Source organism: Engraulis encrasicolus, chromosome 24, assembly GCF_034702125.1.
Source record: "Engraulis encrasicolus isolate BLACKSEA-1 chromosome 24, IST_EnEncr_1.0, whole genome shotgun sequence".
Taxonomy (NCBI): domain Eukaryota; kingdom Metazoa; phylum Chordata; class Actinopteri; order Clupeiformes; family Engraulidae; genus Engraulis; species Engraulis encrasicolus.
Genome location: NC_085880.1, coordinates 34482258 through 34494799, shown reverse-complemented (window position 1 = coordinate 34494799; position 12542 = coordinate 34482258). Strand labels below are relative to the sequence as shown.

Sequence of the window (12542 nt, the reverse complement as noted above, 5' to 3'; positions counted from 1 at the left end):
AAAGGTACATCAATACATTCCATCATACTACATACCATTGGCCAGAGAGGAAGGGCAGGAGAGAGGGAGAGCCAGCCCAGAGGTGTGTGTGTGTGTGTGTGTGTGTGTGTGTGTGTGTGTGTGTGTGTGTGTGTGTGTGTGTGTGTGTGTGTGTGTGTGTGTGTGTGTGTGTGTGTGTGTGTGTTTATTGCCACGTGGGCCTGTTGATTCTCCCCTGAGCTTGACTCTAAACACACGCATGGCTCCAAATAAACACCACCACCACACACTCTGGCAGCACAGGGGAGAGGAGAGACAACAGGTCTCACACACACACACACACACACACACACACACACACACACACACACACACATACACACGCATACACACACACACACACACACACACACACACACACACACACACACACACACACACACACACACACACACACGCATACACACACACGCATACACACACACACACACACACACACACACACACACACACACACACACACACACACACACACACACACACACACACACACACACACGCATACACACACACACACACACTCATATGAGAGAGAGGACGCATACACACACACACACACACACAATACTGGGCGCCAGACACAACAATGGAAGCTTACATCGTGAAGGCCAGCCAGACTGTTTATTTGTTTGTCACCGTTGCCCTGGGTAACCTGTGGAAATATTTCACATTCAGTGGAGTCATGTTCAATCTCGGATTTATAAGAATCTTTGTGTGCGTACGTGTGTGTGTTCTAAGGTGCGTGCGTGCGTGCGTGCATGCATGCATGCGTGCGTGTGAAATCTGATGTAATTGATTGATCTATAAACTCATTTGAATGAATGACTGATTGAATGAATGTGTGAGTGAGTGACACTATTGTTTGTTTGCAACTAGCTCGTCCCTCCCTTGTGTGTGTGTGTGTGTGTGTGTGTGTGTGTGTGTGTGTGTGTGTGTGTGTGTGTGTGTGTGTGTGTGTGTGTGTGTGTGTGTGTGTGTGTGCTCTCAATCTTTTGTGCCCTTGGTGCGTTGGGAGAGAAGAGAGGAGAGATGAGAGAAGAGACCAGAGAGGAGAGCAGAGAGAAGAGAGGAGAGCAGAGAGGAGAGAGTAGACCAGAGAGGAGAGAGAAGATAGGAGAGAGAGAAGAGAGGAAAGCAGAGAGGAGAGATGAGAGATTAGAGGAGAGATGAGAGAAGAGAGGAGAGCAGAGAGGAGAGCAGAAAGGAGAGATGAGAGAAGAGAGAAGAGAAGAGACCAGAGAGGAGAGCAGAGAGATGAGAGAGTAGACCAGAGAGGAGAGAGGAGAGCAGAGAGGAGAGAGTAGACCAGAGAGGAGAGAGAAGATAGGAGAGAGAGAAGAGAGGAAAGCAGAGAGGAGAGATGAGAGATTAGAGGAGAGATGAGAGAAGAGAGGAGAGCAGAGAGAAGAGAGGAGAGCAGAAAGGAGAGATGAGAGAAGAGAGGAGAGCTGAGAGAAGAGAGGAGAGCAGAAAGGAGAGATGAGAGAGTAGACCAGAGATGAGAGAGTAGCAGAGAGGAGAGCAGAGAAGAGAGGAAAGGAGAGAAGAGAGGAGAGGAGAGGAGAGAAGAGGAGAGGAGAGAGTCTGGGTCTGGGTCTGGGTCTGGGTCTGTGCGTCAGCAGCACCAAAGGGTTCCAGTCTGGAATCCAGCACTGGCCACCCCCGCCCTCCTTTACCCTCCCCTTAACCAGGGACAGATTACTGCATGGGCATACTGGGCCCAGACCAAGGGGCCCAAGAGTCAAGAGGGCCCTGAAGCTCTAGCCTCTACATTTGCATTTTCATCAATGTCGCCAGATGTACGATAATTATTGTATTTGTACCATCCAAAAAACATGATGCACATTATTTTTCATTAATTTAATTTTGGTACGGGGGGGGGGGCGCTGTGGCGCAGCACACTAAGCCCCCCACATCTGGGCTTGCATGCCCACGGGGACCCCGGTTCGAGTCCGGTCGGGGTCATTTCCCGATCCCAGTCCAGCTCTCTGTCCCACTCGCTTCCTGTTACCATCTCAGACTGTCCTATCAAATAAAGGCATAAAAGCCCCTAGAAATATATATTTTTTAAAAATATTAATTTTGGTACGATAGTTTTTTTTACATAATTTTCCATCTGGCAACACTGATTCTCATGTTGTTTTTAAGGGACACTGTGCAGGAAATGGTCAAAAAGGGTACTGCAACTATGCTACTTATTGAAATTGGGCTGCCTTTTGCCAAATTTGATCTTTACATGAAAGTTTACTAAGTTTTTCTAGTATGGTCCAAGTAAAGTCATTTTTGCAGCTAAAAATGGCTATTTTTGGAAATTCAAAATGGCGGACCACGGAGAAGATCCCCCTTTTCATGTATGACAGTGCAATTTTTCCAGTCATAATGAATACTTAGAATTTGATGCTGGTGGTAAATATTCAAGAAAAAGGTAACATTAGTGAATGGGCAGAATGAATTCCGGAAATAAACAACTAAAAATCTCACACAGTGTCCCTTTAAAATCACACTTTTAACAACTGTATTTTCACATTTCTCTTGGAGACAACCGTCGACAACATACACAGTACATTGTGTAGTGTTAAAATAACACTTACAGAGTTATAATTAACACTGTTCTAGTGTCTATTTGGTCCTGCTCCAGATCAGTGTTAAACACTGATGTTAGATTTATAGTGTTAAGCTAATACTATAAAGAGTAAAGCCGTTGTGGGGAGCATACAATGGCGCTGACAAACTCCATCACCTCGGGGAGGCGGTGGCTCTCTGGAGTACTTCTAACTCCACACAATTTAACAACTTCATTTGTCACCGACACTGGAGAGCATCTCACTCCATTTGGTGTTGGAATTACTCCAATAGTGTTAATAAGCCTTAACACTGCAAAATGAACACTGGCAAATGTACTGTGTAGGCTCTCACACCTGGCCTTAGAGCCTGAATCATTTTGTAAACTAGCAACACCCATTGAGGGGTGGCCTTTCTTGGTGTCAGGCCCAGGGGCCCATGGAATCCTGATCCGTCCCTGCCCTCAGCTACTCCTCCTCTCCCCTCCCTTCCCCTCCTTTGCCCTCCCCATCCACTCCTCCTTCCCTCCCATACCATGCCTCCCATCCCATCCCTTCCTCTCTTCTGCTCGCCTCTTCTGCCTCCCTTCCTCTCCTCTTCTCTCTAGGCATCCCTTCCCCTCCTCTCCCTTTTCCCATTTCCCTTCTCCTCTTGCCCTCCTCCCCTCTCCTCCTCTCTGCCTCTCCTCCTCAACCCTCGTCTCTTCCTCATTTGCTCCGCTCCCCTCCTCTCCTCTCCTCTCCCCTCCTCTCCTTTCATCTCTACTCTTCTCCTCTCTCCTCCCCTCTCACCACCTCTCCTCTCCCCTCCTCCCCTTTTCCCTCCTCTCCTCTCCTCTCCTCTCCTCTCCTCTCCTCTCCTCTCCTCTCCTCTCCTCTCCTCTCCTCTCCTCTCCCCTCCTCCCCTCCTCCCCTTTTCCCTCCTCTCCTCTCCTCTCCTCTCCTTTCTCAGACCCGGTGGAGCCTTGTTGAAGTCAGATCATAGAGCACAAGCGGACATCAGCTCCACTAATGACATAGATACACGCCATTCTGTTTTCTGCTGTTTTATGATTATGAATGACATGGTCTATGCCAGCTTTGATATGACAGGAAGTAATAGATGCATGAAAGGGAAAAGGAAGAGAATTAAGTCCTCAAGGGAGTTCATTAGGCTGGCAGCTCTGTCTATCTGTCTGTCTGTCTGTCTGTCTGTCTGTCTGTCTGTCTGTCTGTCTGTCTGTCTGTCTGTCTGTCTCTCTCTCTTTCTCTCTCTCTCTCTCTCTCTCTCTCTCTCTCTCTCTCTCTCTCTCTCTCTCTCTCTCTCTCTCTCTCTCTCTCTCTCTCTCTCTCAAATGACCATCTTGAATTCACCATCTTAATTGCTCAGCTTTTTAATGCCTTGCTGGCCCACCTGTTTATTTTCTGCAACACCCCTGGACTAGTCTTGTCAGAGATGCCTTGTGCAATGGGTTATAACCCTTAAGTACAAAATAGTGTTATTGTCACTATTTGAGTGTTAATTTAACGCTTTGAGTTAATTTTACCCAATATTGTGTAGATGTTAAGACCTGTAACGGTAGAATTACAGCTAGGCACATACAGAAATTTACACTGGCACTCCACAGTTTGACACAATTTGACTCTCCACAGTGCTGTGAATACCCTTATATAATCTGGGTTTATGCAAGTTTACGCTGAAATATTCTATATATACCTCATTTGAATTTTTTTTTTGTTACTGTGCATTAGAAGGGGTGTTCCTAGGGGCGGGCAGACCAGGCAATTGCTCGGGGCAGCACCTGAGGGGGCGCTGCACCATCATAAAACTCCAATCATGGCGAGAAACCCCGCCCCCAAATGATGTCGCGAATATCGCTATATATTAAAATACTTAAAAACATATTAAAATCATTTAAAACTGTTATTTCTACACCATTACCACATGGTTGTAATTATAGTATTACTATTAGTGGTTTTGTCAGGTATTACACTTTTTTTTGCCGATTGTTGCCTGGGGCGGAGCCTCTGTGAAATGGGTGGGGCGTTGGAGGTGGCGTCGCCCTGGGCGCAACTCGATTATAGGAGCACCGCTGTGGATTAGCCCTCTTGTAAGGTCATGGCAAAGCAGACCAATATAGAGAGCAGTACAGAGGCATGCAGTGTAGAGGCATGCAGTGCAGCCTTCCTGTAGTGTGACCTGAACTGACTCTAGCTAAGCCCGCCTGGCCTCAACAGAAGATGACTCGTCAGAAACAGACATGACTCAGGCTCATCTGCAGTGAATTAGGCCTCTCAGATCTGCTTTCACTCTGACTGGGTTCACACACAAGTACCCTTACGAAAATCTACCATGGTTTTTATGGTGTAACCATGGTTCTCTTTCAGAGAGGAAGATACCGCACACTCTTGTCCATCGTGCTGAATTTTATTTACAGAAGCAACGTTTCGGCCAGTGTGGCCTTTCTCAAGTTTTTTTTCTCAATTGAGAAAATTCAGCACGATGGACAAGAGAATGCGGTATCCTCCTCTCTGAAAGTGATCCTGCACCCGCTACCTGCACCTCGAAACTTCTGGTGTGCGTTGGCTTCCTCTTCCAAATGTAACCATGGTTCTACCATGCTATGGTATGGTTACTCTAAGTACTCTGAACCAACCATAGTATTGTTATGACTAATCCATGATTATCCATTCAAGGTATTTTTTGCACAACCATGAGAACCATGGTTTAACTGCAGTGTACTCTTTGTCATAAACCTAAACCATAGTAACGAAGCATGGTTTGTGTGGTTAAAAACCATGATCAGTTGATGTCAAGCTGTTTTTGTAATATGCATTATGACAGACTTATGCATTATGCGGATTTCTCTATGTATACATGGACATGTTGCGTGTATTGAGTGCACTGTTTTATTTGTGTGTGTGTGTGTGTGTGTGTGTGTGTGTGTGTGTGTGTGTGTGTGTGTGTGTGTGTGTGTGTGTGTGTGTGTGTGTGTGTGTGTGTGTGTGTGTGTGTGTGTGTGTGTGTGTGTGTGTGTGTGTGTGTGTGTGTGTTTGCTCTCGTATGTGCGTGTGTGCGTGCGTGCGTGCGTGTGTGCACGTGTGTGCATACGTATGTGTGTGTGTGTGTGTGTGTGTGTGTGTGTGTGTGTGTGTGTGTGTGTGTGTGTGTGTGTGTGCATCTGCATCTGCATGTGCGTGTGCGTGTGCATGTGCGTGTGCGTGTGCGTGTGCGTGTGTGTGTGTGTGTGTGTGTGCTTGCATGTATGTGTGTGTGTGTGTAGGGAGAACCTGAACCAGTGGGAGCAGATCGTTCGAGGGGAGGAGCCTGCAGGATGGGACCCTGCCGACGTAGCAACACCTGGGGGGGAGGGGGCGAGGGAGGGGGATACGGAGGAGAAGGAAAAGGAGAAGGGGGGAACGGAAGGAGGACAAGAAGAGGTGGAGACAGAGGAGGGGGCAGTGGCAGACTCTGGCCCTGTAAAAGTGGACAATTGAACCGCACCCCCTGCCCAGAACCCCCCTCTCCTCTCCCCAGAGCACCAACAATAGAGCACCTTGTCCACCGCCCTCCACCCTCCATACTCCTCCCACCTCTACGCTGCACCGACCTCACCCGCCACAGACATGCGTCTACTGGGCCCAGCACACACACCCCCTCTCCCTACCCATCCATACCCTGGGGCTGATCCCTCCCATCCCTGACCAGCCCAGCTTGCACCCATACCTGAGATGGACAGAGAGAAGGTGGAGGGAGACAGAGAGGGAGGGAGACCAAACACCTGAGAGAGAGAGAGAGAGAGAGAGAGAGAGAGAGAGAGAGAGATAGAGAGATAGAGAGAGAGATAGAGAGAGAGAGAGTGAGTCATATATCCTGCATGGGAGAGGAGCATGGACAAGGATGGACAGACGGCGGTCGGGCACAAACACAGTAAAGCTGATTTTGTCTTGAGATCTCTCCAGCAGAAGAGGAGTCAAGAGAGGAGACCAGATGAAACTGAAACTGAAGTTTGATGGATTTATTTTTCTTGTTTTTTTATGTTCAAATATACAGTTACCTCACAGGGAGACAGAGAGTTTGCTTCCCACCCACACACACGCGCGCACACACAGACACATACACACACACACACATTCTCGGCCGCCTATGCTGTCCGCTGACACACACCCCCACCTCCCCTGACTCATGGACACCACTGACACCTGCCCACACACACACACACACACACACACGCACACACACACACACACACACACACACACACACACACACACACACACACACACACACACACACACACACACACACACACACACACACACACACACAGACGCACACACACACACACACACACACACACACACACACACACACACACACACACACACACACACACACACACACACACACACACACACACACACACACACACACAACTCCCTGACCCCCCACCCAACCCTTATCTGGGACCCTCTCTTCTGGCAGGACTGTGTCAGAAGCTTTTTTAATTTACCTTTCATTTACCATGTTGCTGTTTTTGCTTTGCGTTTGTTAATGTCTGATTTTGTTTTTTCATTATTTTTATTTGAAAAAAGCTTTTATTTTGTTGGTTGGATTGTTTGTTTTTGTTGTTGTCTTATTTAAAGGGGCCTTAAAAAAAGCTGAACCCATCTTTTTATTCTGCAGCAGGACATGACATGACGATATATATGTGAACTCTTGACTTTAAACTGTAGTAAGAGGGTTCAGAAGGCAGCGCAACGGTACTTCTCCTGCTGTGGTCAAAAAAAAAAAAAACCCTCACACGCCAAGCTTTGAACTCTTTCTTTTTTTTAGGTTTGTTTGCTCTTTTTTGGAGAAAAAACGTTTTTTTTATTAAAAAAAAAAAACGAGACGGAAGGAATGTTGAAGTGATGCATGTGGCAAGGCCAACCCACTCCTCCACAACACATACACTGCTTGATCTGTCTTGACTCGAGCAGCTTTTCCTGTTACTTGGAGCAAAAATGTTTTTTGCAGTTACTTGAATGAAAGAGATACAGCCTATTTTGTGTGACGATGGCACAAATAATAATAAAAAATATCTAGAAAGCTCTATTTAAAAAAAAAAAAAACATTTTGCTTTCCCCATTTCGCACGAGACGAGTGATGGTGGGGTTGTTGGGGAGAGTGGGGATGTTACGTAAGCTAAAATGCTGATCCTGGGTGAGAACCATTTCAACATCCTGTTTCCGCCCACTAAAATGCTCCCCTGCCCCCCTTCTTTGTTCAAGCCAACGCCTCATATCACCACACCCCACCCCACCCCACCGTACCCCACCCCACCACACCACACCTCTCTCCACCTCGCTCCCAAGTGCAGTCCTGCGGTGTACTAGAACCTGCTGTTCTGACCATGCTGGCTTGGAGCTTGCTGGATCAAGTCTGGGGAAGACTGAATTTGAGACCAAGACTGAGTCTAAGTCTGTCATATGCTGGACTCTGTAGTGTACATGCTGGTCTTGATCCCTCTTGAGAGTTAAGTCTGGTCTAAGACCAAGGTTAGTACTTAAGGCTCTTGTTGTCACGTACATGCTGGCTTTCATCCCTCTGAGAATTCAGTCTGGAGTCCAACGGTAGTGACACACATACACGCGAATTTGCGAACTTTTCCATTCATTCCTATGAGAGAGGCGAAGGCAAGCGATGGCAAGCGAACAGGAGCGAAGCGAAGCGAAATTATTAAAGAAAGTTTAATGTTATGCAAATGAGGAGCGAATTCGCCTGTCGCGGTCCAATCAAATCAACAACCTAACTGTTCCATTCCATTTGATTCGCCGCGACGACCTGATGACGGTTGGATTTCGCCTCTCTTCGCTTTGCTTGCTTCGCCTCCTATGTGTCCCTACCGTAAGGCCCTCCGCACATCGGCTCCAACAGCAGTGCAGAGCACTATCGGTTCCGACAATTTCGGTTACCCCCGCACACTGGCGCAGGCGTGCTATAAACACGAATGGGGAATTTCATCACCGCATAGCATGGATAAACGATGGGTGGCTCTGACAAACTAGAACTCAGCCGTCATTGGCAGCCGACATCCACGGACATATTGGCGCCGGTGTGCGGGGTTGTATTAAAAACAGTGGGATCAAACGTTGGCAGAGCAGTGCTCCGCCCTTTGACGGAATCGGTCTGTGGAGGCCCTTAGACTAATGTCCATGCTGGCTTTGTTAATTCTGGAGTCTAGGACAAGGCTAAGGTCCAAGGCTAAGACTACATTTAATGCTAGGTTCGGAGTGGTGTGCTCCACAGAAGGAAATCTAATGGTACTGACTAGCAGTAACTGCACTGAGCTCTATACATGCTGATATAGAAGGGCACACTCATGCACATGTTCACATGCACAAACACATACTGTACACACAGACACACACACACATACACACACACACACACACACACACACACACACACACACACACAAACTTATAGGCTACATACTGTATGTACACTTACATCCAGTCATACAGTACGGTACACACATTACAGCCTGTACACAGAGGAACGTTGTTGCAACGTTGTAACTGTAGAGTAGGCCTATTTTATCCTCTCGGCTTCTGGCTGGCCATTTTGGGTGCCAGGTAACAGTAGGCCTACATAGTAGAACAGTGGGAAATTCTGACAATGCCGTTATTTGGATGATAATTTCAATCCAACTTTGTGGGACAATTTGTGGTGTAATTTGCCTGCAATGTAGGCTCAGGATATTGCAGCTGCTTTGCCTTTCTGCCATTAAACTTCAGACTGTTTTTTTTCTGTAACATCATTCGTGGTTTACACCATACAACAAGGACTTCTTGTTGACTATTGTGATATTTATTCAATATAATAGCAACTGTCTATGCTTCCAAAGCCCGTAGCCCCATCATGCACCAGTGGAACGCTAAAGTAGTCCTTGAAAAAAAAAAGTAACTACCATAGTAGCCTACTACACCACTACGACTTTACACCAGGCCTTTAGTAATACATTATTATTTGGTCACTGCTACTCTGGTAACAGCAAATTTATAACAGGGGCCATGTCTTAAGTGATTACGTAAATATCAGCACACAGTGCTAAAATCAACATGTGTTTTTAGAGAATCACAGTTGCCTCTGAGGTTTGGTTGTAGCCTTTTATGTTTTTGTATTTTCCTACAGACAATTTAAAAAGTGAGACTGCATCTAGAATTACATACATGAGCACATCTTATACCACAACAACTTTCAGCTTTTCAGAAGGTGATCATTATGAATGTTAAATAACAGGGGTGGATAAACTGGATTGAGAAAGGCCTGCCTGATTGTTCTTCCTCCTGTGCTGCTAGCAGAGGTGGTTTCAAAAGCCCATCAACTAATGTGCTGTTTCCACGTAGCAGGATATTTTTTTAGCAGGGTATTTTTTCCTCCTGCTAGGTGTAAACGCAACATGTGGATAAAAAAAAATCCTCCATTGTAACAAATGAGTTTCAGACCCCTAAACAGGATATTTTTTTCTCCTGCTATTTTTTTCTCCTGCACCTGGATTTTTAAATATCTGCTACGTGGAAACGGAAGGCCAAAACCAATGCAAAACCAATACAAGCAGGAGAAAAAAATATCCACATATAAAAATATCCAGCTACGTGGAAACGGCACCTAAATAAAGTGGTGTGATAATTGGGATCAGCTGGTTCGTTGAATTGGCTGGAACAAATTTGTGGCAGGGTTTTTACTTTCTGAACTCGGATTGTCCACCCCTGGTTAATAAAACGGCAATATTCTGTTTCTGTGGCCCATAAGAGCAGACTCCCATCTGTATGTGAGTGTTGATTCATGTTTTGGCAGAACACAAACGTCACTATGTGTACAGGCCCTTAGACGCAGATATACAATGAGCAGTCACACACACATACAGTATCCCAAAAAACACACACATACCCTCAGTCATTCAAATCCACACGTGCGCTCATATGTGGACATTACACACAGTACAGACAGCACACACACACACACACACACACACACACACACACACACACACACACACACACACACACACACACACACACACACACACACACACACACACACACACGGCATGCACTTGGTAGTTGATACCCCTTTTGAATAAACCAAGATACTTTGCTGTTCAGTCATTTATAATGGAAGCAGATGAGAACAGGGAATATGCTCTTTTGTTATAGTCCATATTTATATTCCAGAATTGATCAAAATGCTGACATCAGCCATGGAAAGCCATGCCCAGCCTTCAGTCCTGCTGTGTTTTGAAAGTGTAGTGTACATGTGTGCCTGCATGGTATACATGCTGGTCAAGGTGTAGGTTTGGCTCGAAAAGTGGTGGGGACATTTCAATGGCAAATTGTCCGGATATGCTGTTTTTACATTAGAATTGTGAAAAAGTAGTGGGGACAAGCTAGATTTATCTCAAAAGTGGTATGGACATGTCCCCACCATCCCCCCCTAAAATTACGCCCATACATGCTGGTCAAGGGAGAAGGCTTCCAAATGACACTGTGGATAGGGTCATCATGGTTCCCTAATAGTGGAGGTCTGTATGCATCACAGGCCAGCGCAGCATCACCGTGGACAAGTACAGTACATATGTTGCCATGCTGAGGGCCACTGACTATACTCATACTATACAGGGGGTCGTTTCTCGACAGTGCCTTTGCTAACGACTTTAGCCATTTTGTTCGTTCTTAAGACCAACGTTGTAACCAAGGTCTTGAGTTGGTCTTAAGTTGTTCTTAAGTTGTTCTTAAGTTGGTCTTGCGTCTAAAGACCAACTGAAGACCAACTTAAGACCAACTCAAGAGCAACTTACGACCAACTCAAGACCGACTTAAGACGGTTAGCAACGACAAGAATCGAGAAACGGAGTCCAGGGGTCCGTTTCTCGATTCTTGTCTTTGCTAACCGTCTTAAGTTGGTCTTGAGTTGGTCGTAAGTTGCTCTTGAGTTGGTCTTAAGTTGGTCTTCAGTTGGTCTTTAGACGCAAGACCAACTTAAGAACAACTTAAGAACAACTTAAGAACAACTTAAGACCAACTCAAGACCTTGGTTACAACGTTGGTCTTAAGAACGAACAAAATGGCTAAAGTCGTTAGCAAAGGCACTGTCGAGAAACGACCCCCAGACTGGCATCATGTAAACACGTATTTATTTCATGTCAGTGCATTCCGTGTTGTGGTGCGACACCTTTGTAAGTAAAGTCGTGGCCCTCAAGGACAGCAAAACAAGCAAGGCAAATGGCGAAATTGTTGCTATATTGGGCCCTGACCAAAAATCCTGCCTAAACCTAACCTGTTACAGGGTGTTATGGGGCCCGAGTCAACATGCAAAGGTGTAGTGCAAAAAACGAGATAGTTTGGTTCAAATCGGTGTGTTACTTACTTACTTGAAAGATGCCATGTTGCTATAGGCCTATGATGCCTCTGATAGTCTTGGCCATGCAGGCACAGGGCAAAACCATCTGAAAAGGCCCTCCGTCAATACATACTGTACAATGTAATGGGGACCCAAATTCTGCTCCCTCCACCCTCCCTGAATGACAGGCCCATTGGTCCTCTCTTTGTGCTGGTCACGCTGAGACACTGCAGTTCTTCCACACTGCCCCACCACCATCACCATCACCACCACACCCCCAAAAGCCAGCACCCACCCCCACCCCACCCCAAATCACCCAGCTCTCCTACCTTACCCCCAACAGAACCCAATGCACCCCCCCCACCCAAGCCTAAATAAGGTCAGGGGCTGCAGCTGACCGTCTCTCTCTCTCTCTCTCTCTCTCTCTCTCTCTCTCTCTCTCTCTCTCTCTCTCTCTCTCTCTCTCTCTCTCTCTCTCTCTCTCTCTCTAACTTTCCAAAGCCTCCACCTGAGTGCGACACTGAGCACACGAGTCGAGTCGAGACGAGCCACGCTTTAGCAGGGAGTTGATGAGC

General features: G+C 46.5%; 1 protein-coding gene across 3 annotated transcripts in view; it reads left to right on the top strand.

The window, feature by feature from the left end:
* The window catches only part of pde10a (phosphodiesterase 10A), a 206434-nt gene extending 197460 nt beyond the window's left edge, over nt 1-8974 (top strand). For all 3 annotated transcript variants that reach the window (XM_063191522.1, XM_063191519.1, XM_063191521.1), the window contains exon 22: nt 5864-8974. In XM_063191522.1, coding sequence (XP_063047592.1) covers nt 5864-6077 — 214 coding nt within the window. In that variant the 3' untranslated portion in view covers nt 6078-8974. The remainder of the gene's footprint in view (nt 1-5863) is intronic.
* Nucleotides 8975-12542: the final 3568 nt, after the last annotated feature.